The sequence below is a fragment of the Carcharodon carcharias genome, chromosome 11 (genome assembly GCF_017639515.1).
Source record: "Carcharodon carcharias isolate sCarCar2 chromosome 11, sCarCar2.pri, whole genome shotgun sequence".
Lineage (NCBI taxonomy): Eukaryota > Metazoa > Chordata > Chondrichthyes > Lamniformes > Lamnidae > Carcharodon > Carcharodon carcharias.
Window position 1 is genome coordinate 62,855,026 of NC_054477.1, and position 15,440 is coordinate 62,870,465.

Consider the following 15,440-nt stretch of genomic DNA (forward strand, 5'->3'; position numbering starts at 1 on the left):
AAGCAAGGAATGAGACAAGTGAGACGTAACTCATTTAATGCTAATAAACTCGATTATTAGTGAGTTCAAAATTTCCCTCGGAGCTACACCACTGCAGAAGTGACTCCACGCTAGAAATAGGTTGGCAAAATATTTCTCAAACTCTTCGACATTTTTACCGTCAACTTCAACAAACCACATCCCGCCAAGATAAAAAAGGTCAGTTTCCAAGGGATGTGCAACACATTTGCAATGATTTATTGCTACCATCAGGCACTTACTAACCTATCTGCTATCTAGACATATAGACGAGTCAGCTGCCATTCTACCATTCCCTTTGCCCTTTGCGTATAACGTTTTATATGTAGTGCCCCCTCCCGTTTATAGTTATTTACACACTATTGTTGAAGTCATCAAACCATGAAACCAAACTGCGTGCTTTCCCAAACTTACTGTAAAACATAATCTCTCTATTTTTCCTTTGTATGGAGAGCTGATACTTTACAGTCGATTTGTTATTAAGAGCATATAAAACAATGATATGTGTTTTTAACGGGAAACCAGCGTAATATCATGTGAAAGGCTGGGATGGTTCGCGGGTCCCTGTTAGGGGGAATGTGGGGTCTTTGGCCAGATCTGGACGTATTTCCCAGTCAGGACGGGGAGCGGGTTGGTTCCAGTGTTATCCCTCAGGATGTGCTGCGGCAGCTTTTAAGGACACTTTAAGGCGACGTTAAAGATGTCTGAAAGCACGTGATCACAAGAACCGTGAGCTTTAAAAATGTTTGTTCTCAGGGAGAAGCACAAGAGAAAAGGACTGTTTGGGGTTGAGAGAGATGAGCGGTGAAATGAAGGCGCGTTCTCGATGACTAATTTCCTGTGGTGATCGCGGCTATAAAGCTCGGGGATGTGCCGAGCTGACAAACAGAGCAGCAGTTTGGGGTTCGGCGCCTTATGGGACTAATGTGCAGGATTGATCAGAATGTCTGGGAGGAAGATTTCGTCCGTATCGTTCAGCTCCACCGGCTCGGATTACCCGGAGAGTCCTGAGGACGGGGGGTGTCCGTTTTCTCTGGTGTTCAATGGGAAGAGCTCAGTTTCAGGAGCCAGCACCAGAAATGCTGCTCGCAGGCGCGTTAATCTGGACTGCTTGGGAGAGAGCATCCGGAAACTTGTCTTTCCAACGGTAAAGAGACGGGAACTGCACACACTCCTCTCTCATCCTTCCTGCTTTACGCCCCATGCAGCCCCTCTTTCTACTGCATTTTCATTCTCTTCACATTCAAACACCTATCCTTGTGCATACAATCATAACACTCAATTCTGTGCATTGCTCTGGTGCTTCACTGGGCTTCGGGTTTAGTATTGTCGCCTGTTCCTGTCCATTTTTGTTAATCGTATGAATATGCTGGTGAAAAGTTTTAGGAAATGTTATGAGTGATTATTGGAGCTACTCCATTGCTCATTTTTATAGTCAGGTCTGCTCCCTCTTGCATTAATCAAAGTCCGTGTTAATAGTTTTGTTTTTACAAATAGCAGGGATCCTTAAAGAGGCGTCCAAACTTTTGCTAATCGAATGAATTCACGTTTAATGGCACTAATAATATATGATGCTAAAAGACAATTTGTTGATCACACGGATGTTTAATTTAATTCTGTGGAAAGATATGTTCTTTCAAAGTTGGTTGCAACGCATTCACCTTTAGATTTTAAGTACGTTGATTTGGCTGTTTGCTTGAGAGGACATTCCAACTTTGTTTTAGCAATACCGTATCTCAGCAGATGTTGATTATTACTTCGCATGCTTCGGTGATCACTTTGAAAGATGAAGATACCGCTTGTGATTGCGCTAATTCGACCTGTGATTTTTTTTTTGTTATCTGGCGATTGTCTTCATGTTAGAGTATGCCGTTTTTCTATTTATCTCACTGGCATACTCCTGTTACTAGAGGAAATGATCAAAAGGAGAAAAAAGTCATTAAAATTTTCTCATAAGAACACTCTGCGAGATATGAACAATATCCCTTACCTGACTACCTTTAAATCTCTTCAGTGGCTTCCCAATTGGTGCACAGCCCCCTAACAAATTGATTTTGTTTATTTAATTTCATTTACATTTCGTTGTTACCGTAGTTTGCTGTTGTCAAAGGGAAAATTAAACGGATCATGTTAGAAATGCAATAGATACACCTCAATAGCAATTAAAACAAAATATATCTTTGCGTTTTACATTTTCATTGCTTTCTATCTTTTGATTACCTTTCATAGGCAATTTTATATGGTTTGTACGAAAGACAGCTTTTTGAAGTACTTTGAAATCTAAAGAATTACTATTGCATTTTTTTGTTCAGAGGCCAGTGTGCATCCTTTATAGTTTAAAAGGTTGTAGGTATTGGAAATTGAAACCTGGTATACCGAAAGAAAAATACTGTGAATGCTGGAAATAAAAACAGAGAATGCTGAAAATACTCAACAAGTCAGGCAACATCTATGGAGAGATTTTTTTAAAAATTACTAGGGCTGGATTTTATGGGTTCCTACCTGTGTTCCCTACCTCACTCTCTGGCCAAAAAGTTGGTCGTCAGCCCACTAACCCGAAAACTGGCTGCCCCGCAGCAACTACTATTACTATTATTATTAATAAGCTGGGAGCAGCCACAATTGTTTCAGTGTGGGACTTCTGCTCTGGGTTCTGCTTTTTATTTTCTGCTTTGAGTCTGTGCTCAGTGCTGTCCAGTCTCCCAGTCTGTGTCTCAGCTTGCCCCTGTTGCTCCCGCAATGTTCTGACGTCTTGGTGAATATTAATTGTTTCTTTCTTTTGTCCTTCCTTTAAGGATGTCTTTTCTTGCTGGCCCTGTATTTTCTGTTTAAGGCTCCCTGGGACTTTTACTCACCACCACCATGTTTTGCTGTGTGATTAGGGTCTAGATGGGGGTTTTGGGGATTGTCTATTCTCCCAAAGTATGCTGCTCAAGTCTACAATTTCTCAAAAGCATTACTTTTTATTTACAGCAAGTATTTACACTTTTGGACCTCTGTACAGGTTGGAACTTCTTTTTCCAGATCTCTCTTACTTCTCAGTCATGTGAACTGACATCATTATTACATCAGCATCATGTATCCTTCTGATGTTAACCCTTTACTCTACAAAAGGGAATTCACTGCTTCACTGTCCATGTAGTGTGTAAACATAGGCAGAGAATCATGCATCTCAATGACTGGTATCTTGGCAGCAATTATGATGCCTTCATTCTTAGCAGTCAGCTGTGCCAGTTGTGTTTGAATCACCATGACAAACTAAAAGGTGGCCACTAGGTATCAAGGGCAATCTGCTGACCAAATGGCTGATGACCCTAGTGCATATATATACAGCATGCATTCAATAAAAGCCAAGTTGTCACACAAATTATGATAGAGAAGATTATTGATGTGCTGAAACAATGTTTCTGCCACCTAGGTCTTTCTAGAGGAGTCCTATAGTACTTGGAAGAGCAGATGTCAACATTTTTGATGGTTTGTTGCATGCTGAAGATCCTTGCCATCACGAGGGGACAACCTTGCCACTTGTTATACAGCAAGCAGCTTGGGGACAGGAACATGAGGAGGAGGAGGAAGAAGAGAGGAGACAATCTAGACAATCCCTTTCAATCTGGGTTGTCTGGAACAAACTCAAATGAGTACGATATCAATAACTGCAACCCTAATATTTCATTCACCAACAGTCCCACATCTTATCTTCTCTCTGCTACTTACCATCACAGCACTCATTTGGCCACAGTGCGAATATCAGTCACCACAGAATAAACAATTGGAACCAAATTTATCAATAAAGCTATTCCATATTGCATGTAATGGTCAAATAATCACCTGTAGAAGGCACAATGTCTGGTTTTCACATATATGCCAATGTCACCAGCTCTACTTCTCCACCGCCTCTCATGACTTCTCCAGCGTTGCTACATTATCAGATTGCTTATACAGCATCCATTACTGGATGAGCAAAAATTTCCACCAATGAAATATCAGGAACACTACAGCCGTCATTTTCAGTCCCTGCTCCAAACTCCCTGGCTACTGACTCTATCCTTCTCCCTGGCAATAGCCTGAGGTTAAGCCAGTCTGCTGGTAACCTTGGTGTCACATTTTATCCAAGGATGAGCTTCCAACCTCCTAGTCATGCCATCACTAAGACTGCTTATTTCCATCTCTGTAAAATTGCTCGATAGCCCCTGTCTCAGCTCATCTGCTGCTGAAAACCTCATTCATGCCTTTGTTGCCTCTAGACTCGACTATTTCAAAGTACTCTTAGCTGGTCTCCCACATTCTACCCTCTGTAAACTTGAGGTCTTCCAAAAGTCTGCTGCCCATTTCTTAACTTGCAGCAAGTCCTGATTCCCTATCACCCCTGTGCTCGCTGACCTACATTGTCTCCTGTTCTAGCAACGTCTTGATTTTAAAGATTCTCACCCTTGTTTTCAAATCCCTCCATGGTCTTTCCCCTTCCTATCTCTGTAATCTCCTCCAATCCCACAACCCTCTAAAATATCTGGTGTCCTTTAATTCTGGCTTCCTGTGCATCCCTGATTTTAATTGCTCCACTATTGGTGGTTGCGCCTTCAGTTGTCTGGGCCCCAAGCTCAGGAAAACCCTACCCTACACCTCTGCACCTCTCTACCTCACTTTCCTCATTTAAAACACTCCTTAGAACTTAGCTCTTTGACCAAGCTTTTGGTCGTCTGACCTAATTTTCCTTGAGTGGCTTAGTGTCTTACTTTTTATAATTCTGCCTTGGGAGCATTACATTAAAAATACGATATAAATATAAATTGTTATTTTCTGGGTGCCTGTACCTGTCCTCATGCTCCTATGCAGTCCTACCCCAGTGACTTCAGCATGGTTGCTGGAAGGCTGCTGACCTTCGGTGGGGGACACTGCAAATGGCCATGGAGGACAATCTCAGTTTTCAGCCTGAAGTCTTGGCTGGGGACTACATATCTTGGAATAGGTAGCAGCAGCCTGGGCTGGCTGACAGGCAACAGCAAGGGCATAAGAACATAATGCATGAAATAGGAGCAGGCGGAGGCCATTTGGCCCCTTGAGCCTGTTCTGCCATTCAGTAAGATCATGGTTGATCTGATTGTGGCCTTAACTCCACTTTCATGGCTGTCCCCCATAACCCTTGACTCCCTTGTTTGACAAAAATCTGTCCAAGTTAGCCTTGAATATATTCAATGACCCAGCCTCCACTGCTCTTTGGGGTGGAGAATTCTAAAGTCTAATGACCCACTGAGAGAATAAGTTCTTCCTCATCTCTGTCTTAGGTTTGCCTTATTTTAAAACTGTGCCCCCTAGTTTTAGATTCCTCCACAAGAGGAAACTTCTTCTCAGTATCTAAGTGGTCTAGCCCCTTCAGAATCTTAAATGTTTCAATAAGATCACCTGTCATTCTACTAAACATCCGATCAGTATAGGCCCAACCTGCTCACCTTTTCTCATAAGGCAAGCAGGAATCAGCCTCGTGAACTTTCTCTGAACTGCTTCCAATGTCTCCTTAAGGGATCAAAGCTATATGCTGTACTCTTAAGTATGGTCTCACCAATGCCCTGTACCGTTATAGGAAGACTTCCCTACATTTATACCCTATAACTTTTGCAATAAAAACTAACATTCCATTTGCCTTCCTAATTATTTGCTGTACCTGCATACTAACCTGTTGTGATTCATGTATGAGGACACCCAGATCCCTCTGTACCACAACATTCTGCAGTCTCTCTCCATTTAAATAATATTCTGATTTTCTATTCTTCCAGCCAAAGTGGACAACTCACATTTACCCACAGTATACTCAATCTGCAAAATTTTTGCCCACTCACTTAAGCTATCTATATTCTTTTGCAGACTCTGTGTCCTCCTCACAGCTTATTTTCCTATCTATCTTTGTATCATCATCAAATTTGGCAACAATACACTTGGTTCCTTCATCCAAGTCATTAACTTAGACTGTGAATAGTTGAGGCACCAACATTAATCCCTGTGGCACCCTACTTGTAACAGTTTGCTAACCTGAAAATGACCCTTTTATCCCAACTCTGTTTCTTGTTAGTTAGCCAATCTCCTATCCATGCTAATATATTACCCCCAACACCATGAGCTCTTATCTTAGGTAGTGTGTAGTGACTTTTTATGTGGCACTTATACTGAATGCCTTTTTAAAATCCAAATCCACTACATCTACTGATTCCCCAATATTCACCCTGCTTGTTACATTCTCAAAGAACTCTAATAAATTTGTCAAATACAGTTTCTCTTTTACAAAACCATCTTGGCTCTGTTTGATTTGGATTATGATTTTCTAAATATTCTGCTACTACTTCCTTAATAATAGATTGCTAGAAGAGTGACAGGGGTTGGGGCAATGAATGCCCACAGTGGAGAAAGCAGTGTTTTAACTGTAAGAAGCCGAATCATTTTGCACACAAGTGTTTGGCTAGAAAGAAGCAAAACAAGCCTATACAGATGGCCATTGGAGAGATATCAGCAGAAGAAGTTGATGAAGCACTATACACCATACAACAGGTTGGTTATGTCAAGTCTATAGGTGATAGATGGTTACAATGATGACCTCATAAGGGGAGTATTAAGTGAGCAAGAAGTGTTAGATAGACACTGCAACATATGAAGGTCATGCAACATATGACCTTCACAGACCTGTGCGAAGTGGCTCAACATGGTGATCCATAAATTAAGCCCTGGAAAGTAAGGTTGAGGCTATATGATGGTACGATACTCATACCGGGAGGACAAATTAATCTGAGAACCCAATGCAAGAAGTAAGATCTTGAGTTCCAGATCATAGATGGGACACAATGGTCATCATTTCAGCTGAAGCAAGTCTAAAGCTTGGACTGGTAACCCTGAACGTGCCAACAGAGATTTAAAATGTGTCGCAGCACATCAAACCACTGACTGCTGGACAGATCCTGTAGGAGTACTGAGATGTGTTTACAGCATTGGGATGTCTACCAGGAGAATATCATCTAGATGTAGATGGGAGTGTAAAACCAATTCAGCATCTGCCAAGAAAAGTTCCAGCTGCCCTCAAGACATGCCTAGAAAACAAAATTGAAGAGCTGGAAAAGAGGGGAATAATTTAAAAAGTAACAACTCCTACAGACTGGATTAGCAGTATGGTAGCAGTGAAACAACCTGGAAAGCTGTGAGTATGCTTAGAACCAAAGGATTTAAATAGAGTGCTGAAGAGATCTCACTACCCCACGCCAACTATCAAAGGAATTTTGCCACAACTTGCCAAGGCAAAGACCTTTACTACCCTAGATATGAAGGATGATTACTGGCAAGTGTAGCTGGATGAAAGCAACAACTTCCTAACTACATTCTGGATGCCGTTCAGGAGATACAGATGGTTGCGCATGCCATTTGGCATTTCCACAGCTCCAGAAGAATATCAACGTACAGCATGGGATAGTCAGTGATCTTCCCAGAGTGAAAGCTATAGTGGATGACCAACTAGTCTACGGATGTGGAGATACAATGGAAGAAGCCATAGCTGAGCGTGATCAGAAATTAATATGACTGCTAGACACAGCACGCCAGATGAATCTGAAGCTGAACAAGAAAATATTGCAATTGAAAATACCTGAAGTCAAGTATATACGTCATGTACTGACAGCAAAAGGACTTTGCCTGGATCCTGACAAGGTGAGAGCTGTAGCAGCAATGCAATGACCAACAGGCATAAAAGCAGTGCAATGGTTGGATTCATGAACTATTTAGCAAATTTTTTGTCTAATTTGTCGTTGGAGTTTGAACCATTACTTAAATTCACTGCCAAAGAGGTGCAGTGGTGTTGGGATACAGAACAAGAAGCAGTGTTCACTAAAATCAAACAACCAGTAACAACAACACCAGTGTTGAAGTACGAAGATGTCAATGATGAAGTCACCTTACAGTGTGACGACAGCGAAATGGGTCTTGGAGCAAGGACAATCAGTTGCAGTTGCATCCAGGGCACTAATACAAACAGAACAATGCTACACTCAGATAGGGAAAGAGTGGCTGGCTATTGTTTTTGCTTGTGAGCATTTTCATCTGCACCTGCTCAGGAGAGGCAAAGTAACAGTGAAGTCCAATCAGAAACCACTTCAAAGCATTTTTCTCAAACTGCTACTATCTGCTCAAAAGTGTCTGCAAAGAATGTTACTTTGTTTACACAGATATCATCTGGAAGTGACATATAAGCAAGGGTATTAGATGTACATTGCAGACATGCTGTCGAGATTAGCACTTCCCATGAGGAAAGTTGAGGATGCTACAACAGAATGTGAAATCTTCCAGATGCAATGTGAAACAGCAGCTCAACATGATCTGGAAGTCATCAACCCAGCAGGGACATTGGCCAGGATTTTCCAGCCCCATCATGGCGAGACCTGCCGCGGGAGATTCAGTAGCCCAGCCAAAAGTCCATTGATTTTTGGTGGGTCAGGATGACCCCGGTGGTTGGCAGGGCCAGAAAATCCTGCCCATTGAATCTGACATGCAAGCGCCTTTCTCAAATCAAGTAACCTACCTAACAAGGTGCAACTCTACAAGTGCTACAAGAAGTAGTGATGAAAGTGTGGCCTGAGAGCATCAAGGACAAGAGCATATTAGGCATACCGAAATGAATTGACAGCCCAAGATGGCATCTTGGACTAAGGAAATAGAGTCATTACCCCTGAGGAGATGAGAGGAGAGATGCTAAAGCACATCCATGCAAGCCAACAAGGAATTGAATTGAGTCTGAGAAAGGCAAGAGAAGTGCTCTATTGGCCAAACATGAGTAATGAAATTAAAGACCACATAGGCCAGTGCGTTGCTTGTAATGAGTACCAAACTAAACAAGCTAGAGAGCCGTTAATGATGCGTGACATTCCGGACAGACCATGGATAAAGCTGGGAGTATGCCTCTTCACTTTAGCAGGAACTGTTTATCTTGTCATCTGGAAGTTAGACCAGCTGACTTCAATGACAACAGGAGAAACAGAAGAAAGCCTGAAGCTCCACTTCAGTCGTTACAGCATTCCAGACATTGTGATGAGTGTCAATGGCTCTCAGTTCACAAGTGCAAAATTCAGCTGCTTCACAAAAGAAAGGGAAATCCGACACTCAACATAATCTCTACACTATCCCCCGTCAAATGGAAAAGCTGAAGCGGCAGTGAAAATTGCCAAAGGAATCACCAAAAGATCAAGGAAAAGTAGCACAGATATATTCAAGGCAATCCTCGAGTGGAGAAACACACCGACTGAGGGGATGGAAAGTAGTCCAGTCCAAAGACTAATGTCACACTGCACCCAAACTACTCTCCCAATAGCAAAAATGCTACAGAAACCAAAAATAGTAACAAGCGTGAGCAAAAAAGATCAAGGTGAAACGGCAGAAAACCAAATTTTACTTTGACAGGACTGCCAAACCATTTCCAGAGCTGAACATTGGTGAGCCAGCCAGGGTGCAAACTTTCAACACTCTCAACAGGAGTCAGCCCACCTGGCAACTTTGAAACTGTGTAGGGAAATTGTTACCTCAATTGTACGCGGTGGAAGGGAACGACCAAAAGTACTGGCGCAACTGCAGGCATATCCGAACAATAGCGAAGCTGTTCCTTCCCCGCTGTTGGGCGGTCAGGGAGAAGGGATCTCACCAGTTGTACTGACTACAGAAGCACCATCAATCCCAGAGATCTACAGGTCTCCAAAAATGGCAATGAAACAACAGTTACCATAGCAATTAGTGCCATAGGAACTACACTCTTAGGATGAAGAACATCACCCAGACGAGAGCCAATAACAATGTGCACTTGCACCATTAAGAGACCTGCACAATTTAAAGACTATGGGCAGAATTTTTAGGTTGGCGTGCAGGCGCATGCCCGACCCAATCGGCAAGTGTCCCATGTCATCCTGCGCTCGCACGATATTTCGATTGGTGGGTGCGTGCAAGTATCAGAAGCGCTCCTGCCAACAATTAAGAAGACAATTAAAGTTGTTAAAGTTCCAATTGTCCCTGATTTTTCATGGTCCATCCAACCTTACCGTTGAAGGATGGGCGAATCTGCCAGGTGGTCTTTGCATGTTTGATGAAACCTTATCCAAGGGCAGAATGAGGTTTCCATTATTAAATTAAAGAAAGATAAAAACCTATGCACAGAATTTTTAACATATGTATGTTCAGGTGACTGTGATGCTTGGACATTTTTTGTGATTTTAAAATCTTTATTTAATTGTTTTGAAGTTTTCAGCTCCCTGGGGCAGCTCTCTGCCTTCAGGGAGTTTTCATTCAGCGCTCGCCAGCATCTGTGCATATGTCAGCGCCCACCCTCCTCCTGCCCCCATCCCTGTAGCACTGAGCATTTCAGGATGTGCTTCACGCTAGCTCATTGTTAATGGGTCAGCTAGCGTGAAATCGTGGTCAGGGCCCAATCACAGGTGGTGGTCCATTCCCCGGCTTCAATCAGGCCCTTGATTGTACCTGCACGCCAACCTAAAAATCCTGCCCTAGTGTGCAACGCAGGTACAGAGACTGACTAGTAGAACAAACAGTTGTTAATGCGTGAGAGTGGTGGGTGTGTAGTGGTTAACCTGGGTAGTTCACAGTTGCGCATGATCGTGCGTGCATATTTGTCCTTGTTCGTTAGAAAAAGGGGGAATGTTTGTGTCTTTTGTTCATTCTGAAAAGGGGATGTTCGGGGTTTTGAAATGCAACAGTACCACATGTCCTATCTGGCTTGCAGTAGTCATGTGACCTCTGCCATGAGGTGATCTCTCCTTCTCTCTGTAAGCAGATATTTTGCATCAATTCAGTAAAAACTTACAATGAGGAGCACTGCAATCCTCGAATAAATAACATCCATATACATTCCCCTGTCCAATACTTTAGTCATCGATTCAAAAAATTCTATCACGTTTATCAGACATGATCTCCCTTTAAAAAGGGCTCTCCCAACGGTTGAAAATTTTAAAGGTGTTTTGCACTGTATCCTTAATTACAAACTCCAGTAATTTCCTGACAACCAACTTTAGGCTAACTGGCCTATCATTTCTGGTCTTCCTCTCTCACCAATTTGAAATAGCGGAATGACATACACAATTTTCAAATCTAAAGGAAAGTTTCCTGAATCCAGTGAATTTTGGAAGATTATACTTAATGTTAACTGTGTATTAATTATATACAGATGGTGGCCACTAACTGGGGATGCACTTGTGCTCCTATAATTAGGAACAGACTGAAATTGTGGTAGCTAGGTTAGTAGGTGCATATTTGTAATGTGTATCTTTGCAAATAAAGTCTATAAAAGGATGTAAAAATTGACTGCCTTGCTATCCTTCATCACCAGCTTTGTGGAATAGAACATTGAAGGCATATTCTCATCTGTTTCCTTTGAAACCCTGGAACGGAAACCATCTTCTCCTGGGGATTTACAGTTCTTTGTGCCATTGAGCAGAATTTTCGAGTACCATCAGCAGCGGGAATTGTGATGGATGGGGGGGACTTGATTTGGTGGGAAGCAAAACATCAGTTTCCCAATAGTGGCATAAACTGTTGGAACTTTGTTCTCCTGACTTTCAAGGCAAGTTAAAGGTGGGCCGAGCTTCCCGACGAACAATGTTGGAAACCTTATTTGCATGCATTAGCATCTCATGCATGCTAATTAAAAGACTTCCTCGCCGAATTAAATTCCTCACCAGCGAGAATTTAGAGTGTTCAGTTTTATAACTACATATAACTGGCATGCACCTGGCAAGCTTCACCCCTTCCATGACTTTGAGTCCGTAGATGTTGCTTTCCCCTTCTTGGGGATCTCACATAACTTCGCTTGACTGCCATTAGCAAATGCTGTGCCAGGGCTGGACAAGGGAGGCAGGGAAAGGCTGGAAGGGAAGTTGGGTAGGTTGGAAGGTTAGAGTGAAGGCTGGACAAGGGAGGCAGGCTTTCGGGGGGAAAGATGGGAAGAGTGTCCAGTGAAAGTGTTGGGGAGAGTGTCCAGAATAGGGAAGGGGATTGTCTTAGAGGGCGGGATTGGTGGTGTCCACATTGGGGTCCTTGGGGGGGGAAACTCAGGGTGCTGGTGATAGGAAGGAACAAACACAGTCAGAAGTGGGGGGTGGGATGCAGTAGGGTGGCAGGTCCAGGGTGACAGTCTGGTAGGTGAGGGTCTCATTGGGTGAGGGGAGGGGTGAGGGGACGGGGGTCATGGAAGGCGACAAGACAGGTGACTTGAATAACGGGAGGAGCAGGGTCAGGGTGGGCTTGGGGGCAATAACGGGTGTGGGCTCTGAGGAGAGGAAAGGCATGTGGAGGTGGATCGTGATAGGGCCCAGGGTAATGGGGGGGGGGGGGGGTTGTTGGGGGGGGGGGGGTGGCGGTTCAGGGGTGACAGAGGGGAGAGGGATGGTGATATTGGGTGTGTCTACGGTGATGGGGGGAAGTTGGCGGGTGACGGGGGAGGGTAGAAGGTGGTGGAGTGAGTTTGAAAGGTGATGCACATTTTTCAAATCTGACCTTCACCACGCAGTTTGTCAGTCAGTGAGATCCCTCGAGGTGGGTGGAGGGTCTTTTCGGGTGGGTGGAGTTAAAATTCAGCACACGTGGCCAACTAAAGCGACACCCTAACAATTATGAGGCAACTGATGATTTAAATGGCCAGTTGTCTCCGTAAACTACGCATGTGTGCAACCCAGCCTGACCCCAGTCCCATCCCTGTGAAAATAGGAAGTGTCATGTTTGAGGGAAGGACTTAGAATTTCCGAGATCGTCCACCATTTTGCCACAGGGAGAGGCTCCCCATTGTGGCGAAAATTTGGGTTTACCTTAATTTTGGTAAGTTCCTTGGAATGGCCAGCATTAACTCTCCTTCCTCAACTATAAATACTGATGCAAAGCAATTACTCAACATATCTACAATTTCTGTATTTCATTGACAATATCACTCCTCAGTTTTCAAAGGGCCCACTTATGTGGCATGAATGTTAGTTGTCACTTATCAGCCTAAGCCTGGCTGTTGTCCAAGTCTTGCTGCATTTGGACATGGACTGCTTCATTATTTGAGGAGCTGCAAAAGGGGATTGGAACTGAACACTGACAGAGGAGTTGGAGGATATGACGAAACAAAAAGTGGATATCTGCTGCATGCTGGGTGAAGTCTTCAAGTGAGAAACAGGGGAAATACAATAAGTTGAGAGGGTAAGTGACTAGGAAGGTAAGACTGTCAAAGAGAGAATATAAGGAAATGGCAGCCAACATAAAAGAGAAACCAACCTATTAGGGACAAAAAGGGTGATGTATGTTTAGAGAAGCAGGGCAAGGCTAGATTAGTTATACACAGATACAGAGTACTCATTATGAAGGAGAAGGATGCTGACAAAATATCAGTAGAAGCTGTTAGGAAATGGAGACAGTTTAAGTAAGTTGTATTTGTATTTGTAGGTGTTAGGAATGAGTTTTAGCTTTAAAGTTTAAGTTTGATTTGTATTTCTGTATTTGTTAAGAAAAGGTCAAGCTGTGTTTTAGTTTCACTTTAAAAAGGTGAAACCTGGGATCCAGTTTCATTTTTGAGGGTGACAGCAGGTTTAAAGCTGTTTGTATACCTGCATTTCTAACGTGTTTTACAACTGTTGGGGAGAAATTAGAGCAAACACAAGTAGACAAACTGTGCTGTTACCAAGCAACAGTGTCCAGAGAGGCAGGACACACATACACACACACAAACACAGACACACACATATACACACACACACAAACAAAAACAGCAGTTTGAGTGCAGTTGGAAGAAGTTGCCAGGACAGGCAGGACATGAAAAGGGATAGATAGCAGGTTCTAAACTAAAGAAGAAAGTCCCCAAAATTCAGGGGAGTGAAACAGGAGAAAGTCCCAAGAAGACCAGGAAGGACAGGAACCTGGAAAAGGTCCTATTAAGTGAAGCTAAGAGTGAGGAGCAGAGGAAGCCTCTAAGCTTCGAGCTTAAAGGAAGAAAAACTGCAGGAAGCAGATTTAAAGTGAGAGGCCAGAAGGTCCAAAGAGATGGCTGAAGGTCTGTGACTCTTTGCTATGGGCATGTGAAATAGTGGTGTACTGTTGACAGCTGAGTCAATGAGAGATAGTGTGTGGAAGAAAGCTTGAAAGCTTGTGGTGACCCAGGGGAGAGGAACATCGGAAGGAGAGTTCGAAACCCTAGAGGTGGACACTTGTGGAATGCATCTGAGAAAAAGCGTTGGTTTGGGAGAAAATTCCAAAGCAAATTCTTGGTGAGTGGAGATTAGAAACCCTCATATGGAAGACAGAGTTCAGTGAGACTGGTTGGCTCACGGTGTAACAAGCATCTGGGGGGAGCTGATGAGAGATCCATAACATCTGTTTGGAATGGCATCCATCACTTGGTTTCAGAGCGTGGTGTGCCTGACCACAGGTCGCCAATTGGTTTACATGGACTCTGTACTCACTGTAAACAGAGTATAAGATAGTTTTTGTAACTTGTGTTATCTTTTCAAATCTGTATGTATCTGTGGAGGTATAGTTGTGGCTGAAGGAGTATTGTAATATAGTTCATCTTTTCTTGTTAAATAAATGTTATATTATTTTGTTAAAAGTTCATCAGCTGACTCCTGTGACTGTTCAGTAGCCACTCTCCACGTATCTAGACAAAAAAATAAAAGTTAGGATCTAGGTTCCACCCTGGGATCAGGCTTGTCCAGTAGTAACGTCAGCTGGGATCGTAACAAAGTGAAGATGGTAGAGGTAATAGTTGTGGTGAAAATTGTTGGGCAAGATGTACATTAAAGGCTGGCAATGCTTAGAATACTTTGGTTTGGTTGGCTTGCAACCCAGGTTCCTAAGGGAAGTAGGGGTGAGATAAGCAGAAGGGCTTGCCATAATCTTTAAATCTTCACAAGGTACGGCAGGGAGGTGTCAGGGAATTGAAAAGTCCAAATGTGACATCCTTGTTCAAGAAAGGGTGTAAGGACATTCCTAGTAACTACAGGCTGGTCAGTTTAATATCAGTGGGTAAGGTTATCTTAGTGGGGTAAGGTTTTAGATACAATAATCATTGAAAGAATGAACGGGCACAGAGGTTTGAGTTTATTAAGGAGGGTCAGCATAGATCTGTAAAATGCAGATCATGTTAGCCTAATCTAATTGAGCTTCTTGATGAAGTAACAGAGAAGGTTGATGAAGGGAATGCTGTGGATGTGGTCAATATGGATTTTAAGAAACCTTTTGGCAAAGTACCGCATAAAAGGTTGGTTCATAATATTGAGGCTCGTGGAACAGGGCAGTATCAGCTTGGATTAAAACATAACATACGGACAGAAAACAGTGAATTGTGGTAAATGGTTGTTTTTCAGACTGGAGGATGGTAGGGAGTGGTGTTTCCCATGAGTTAGTGCTAGGACCACTTTTTTTTATAA

At 43.0% G+C, this 15,440-nt stretch overlaps 1 protein-coding gene across 3 annotated transcripts in view; it reads left to right on the forward strand.

The window, feature by feature from the left end:
• The first annotated feature begins 897 nt into the window (after nucleotides 1-897).
• The window catches only part of gucy1a2 (guanylate cyclase 1, soluble, alpha 2), a 257,007-nt gene continuing 242,464 nt past the window's right edge, over nucleotides 898-15,440 (forward strand). For all 3 annotated transcript variants that reach the window (XM_041198479.1, XM_041198480.1, XM_041198481.1), the window contains exon 1: nucleotides 898-1,165. In XM_041198479.1, coding sequence (XP_041054413.1) covers nucleotides 962-1,165 — 204 coding nt within the window. In that variant the 5' untranslated portion in view covers nucleotides 898-961. The remainder of the gene's footprint in view (nucleotides 1,166-15,440) is intronic.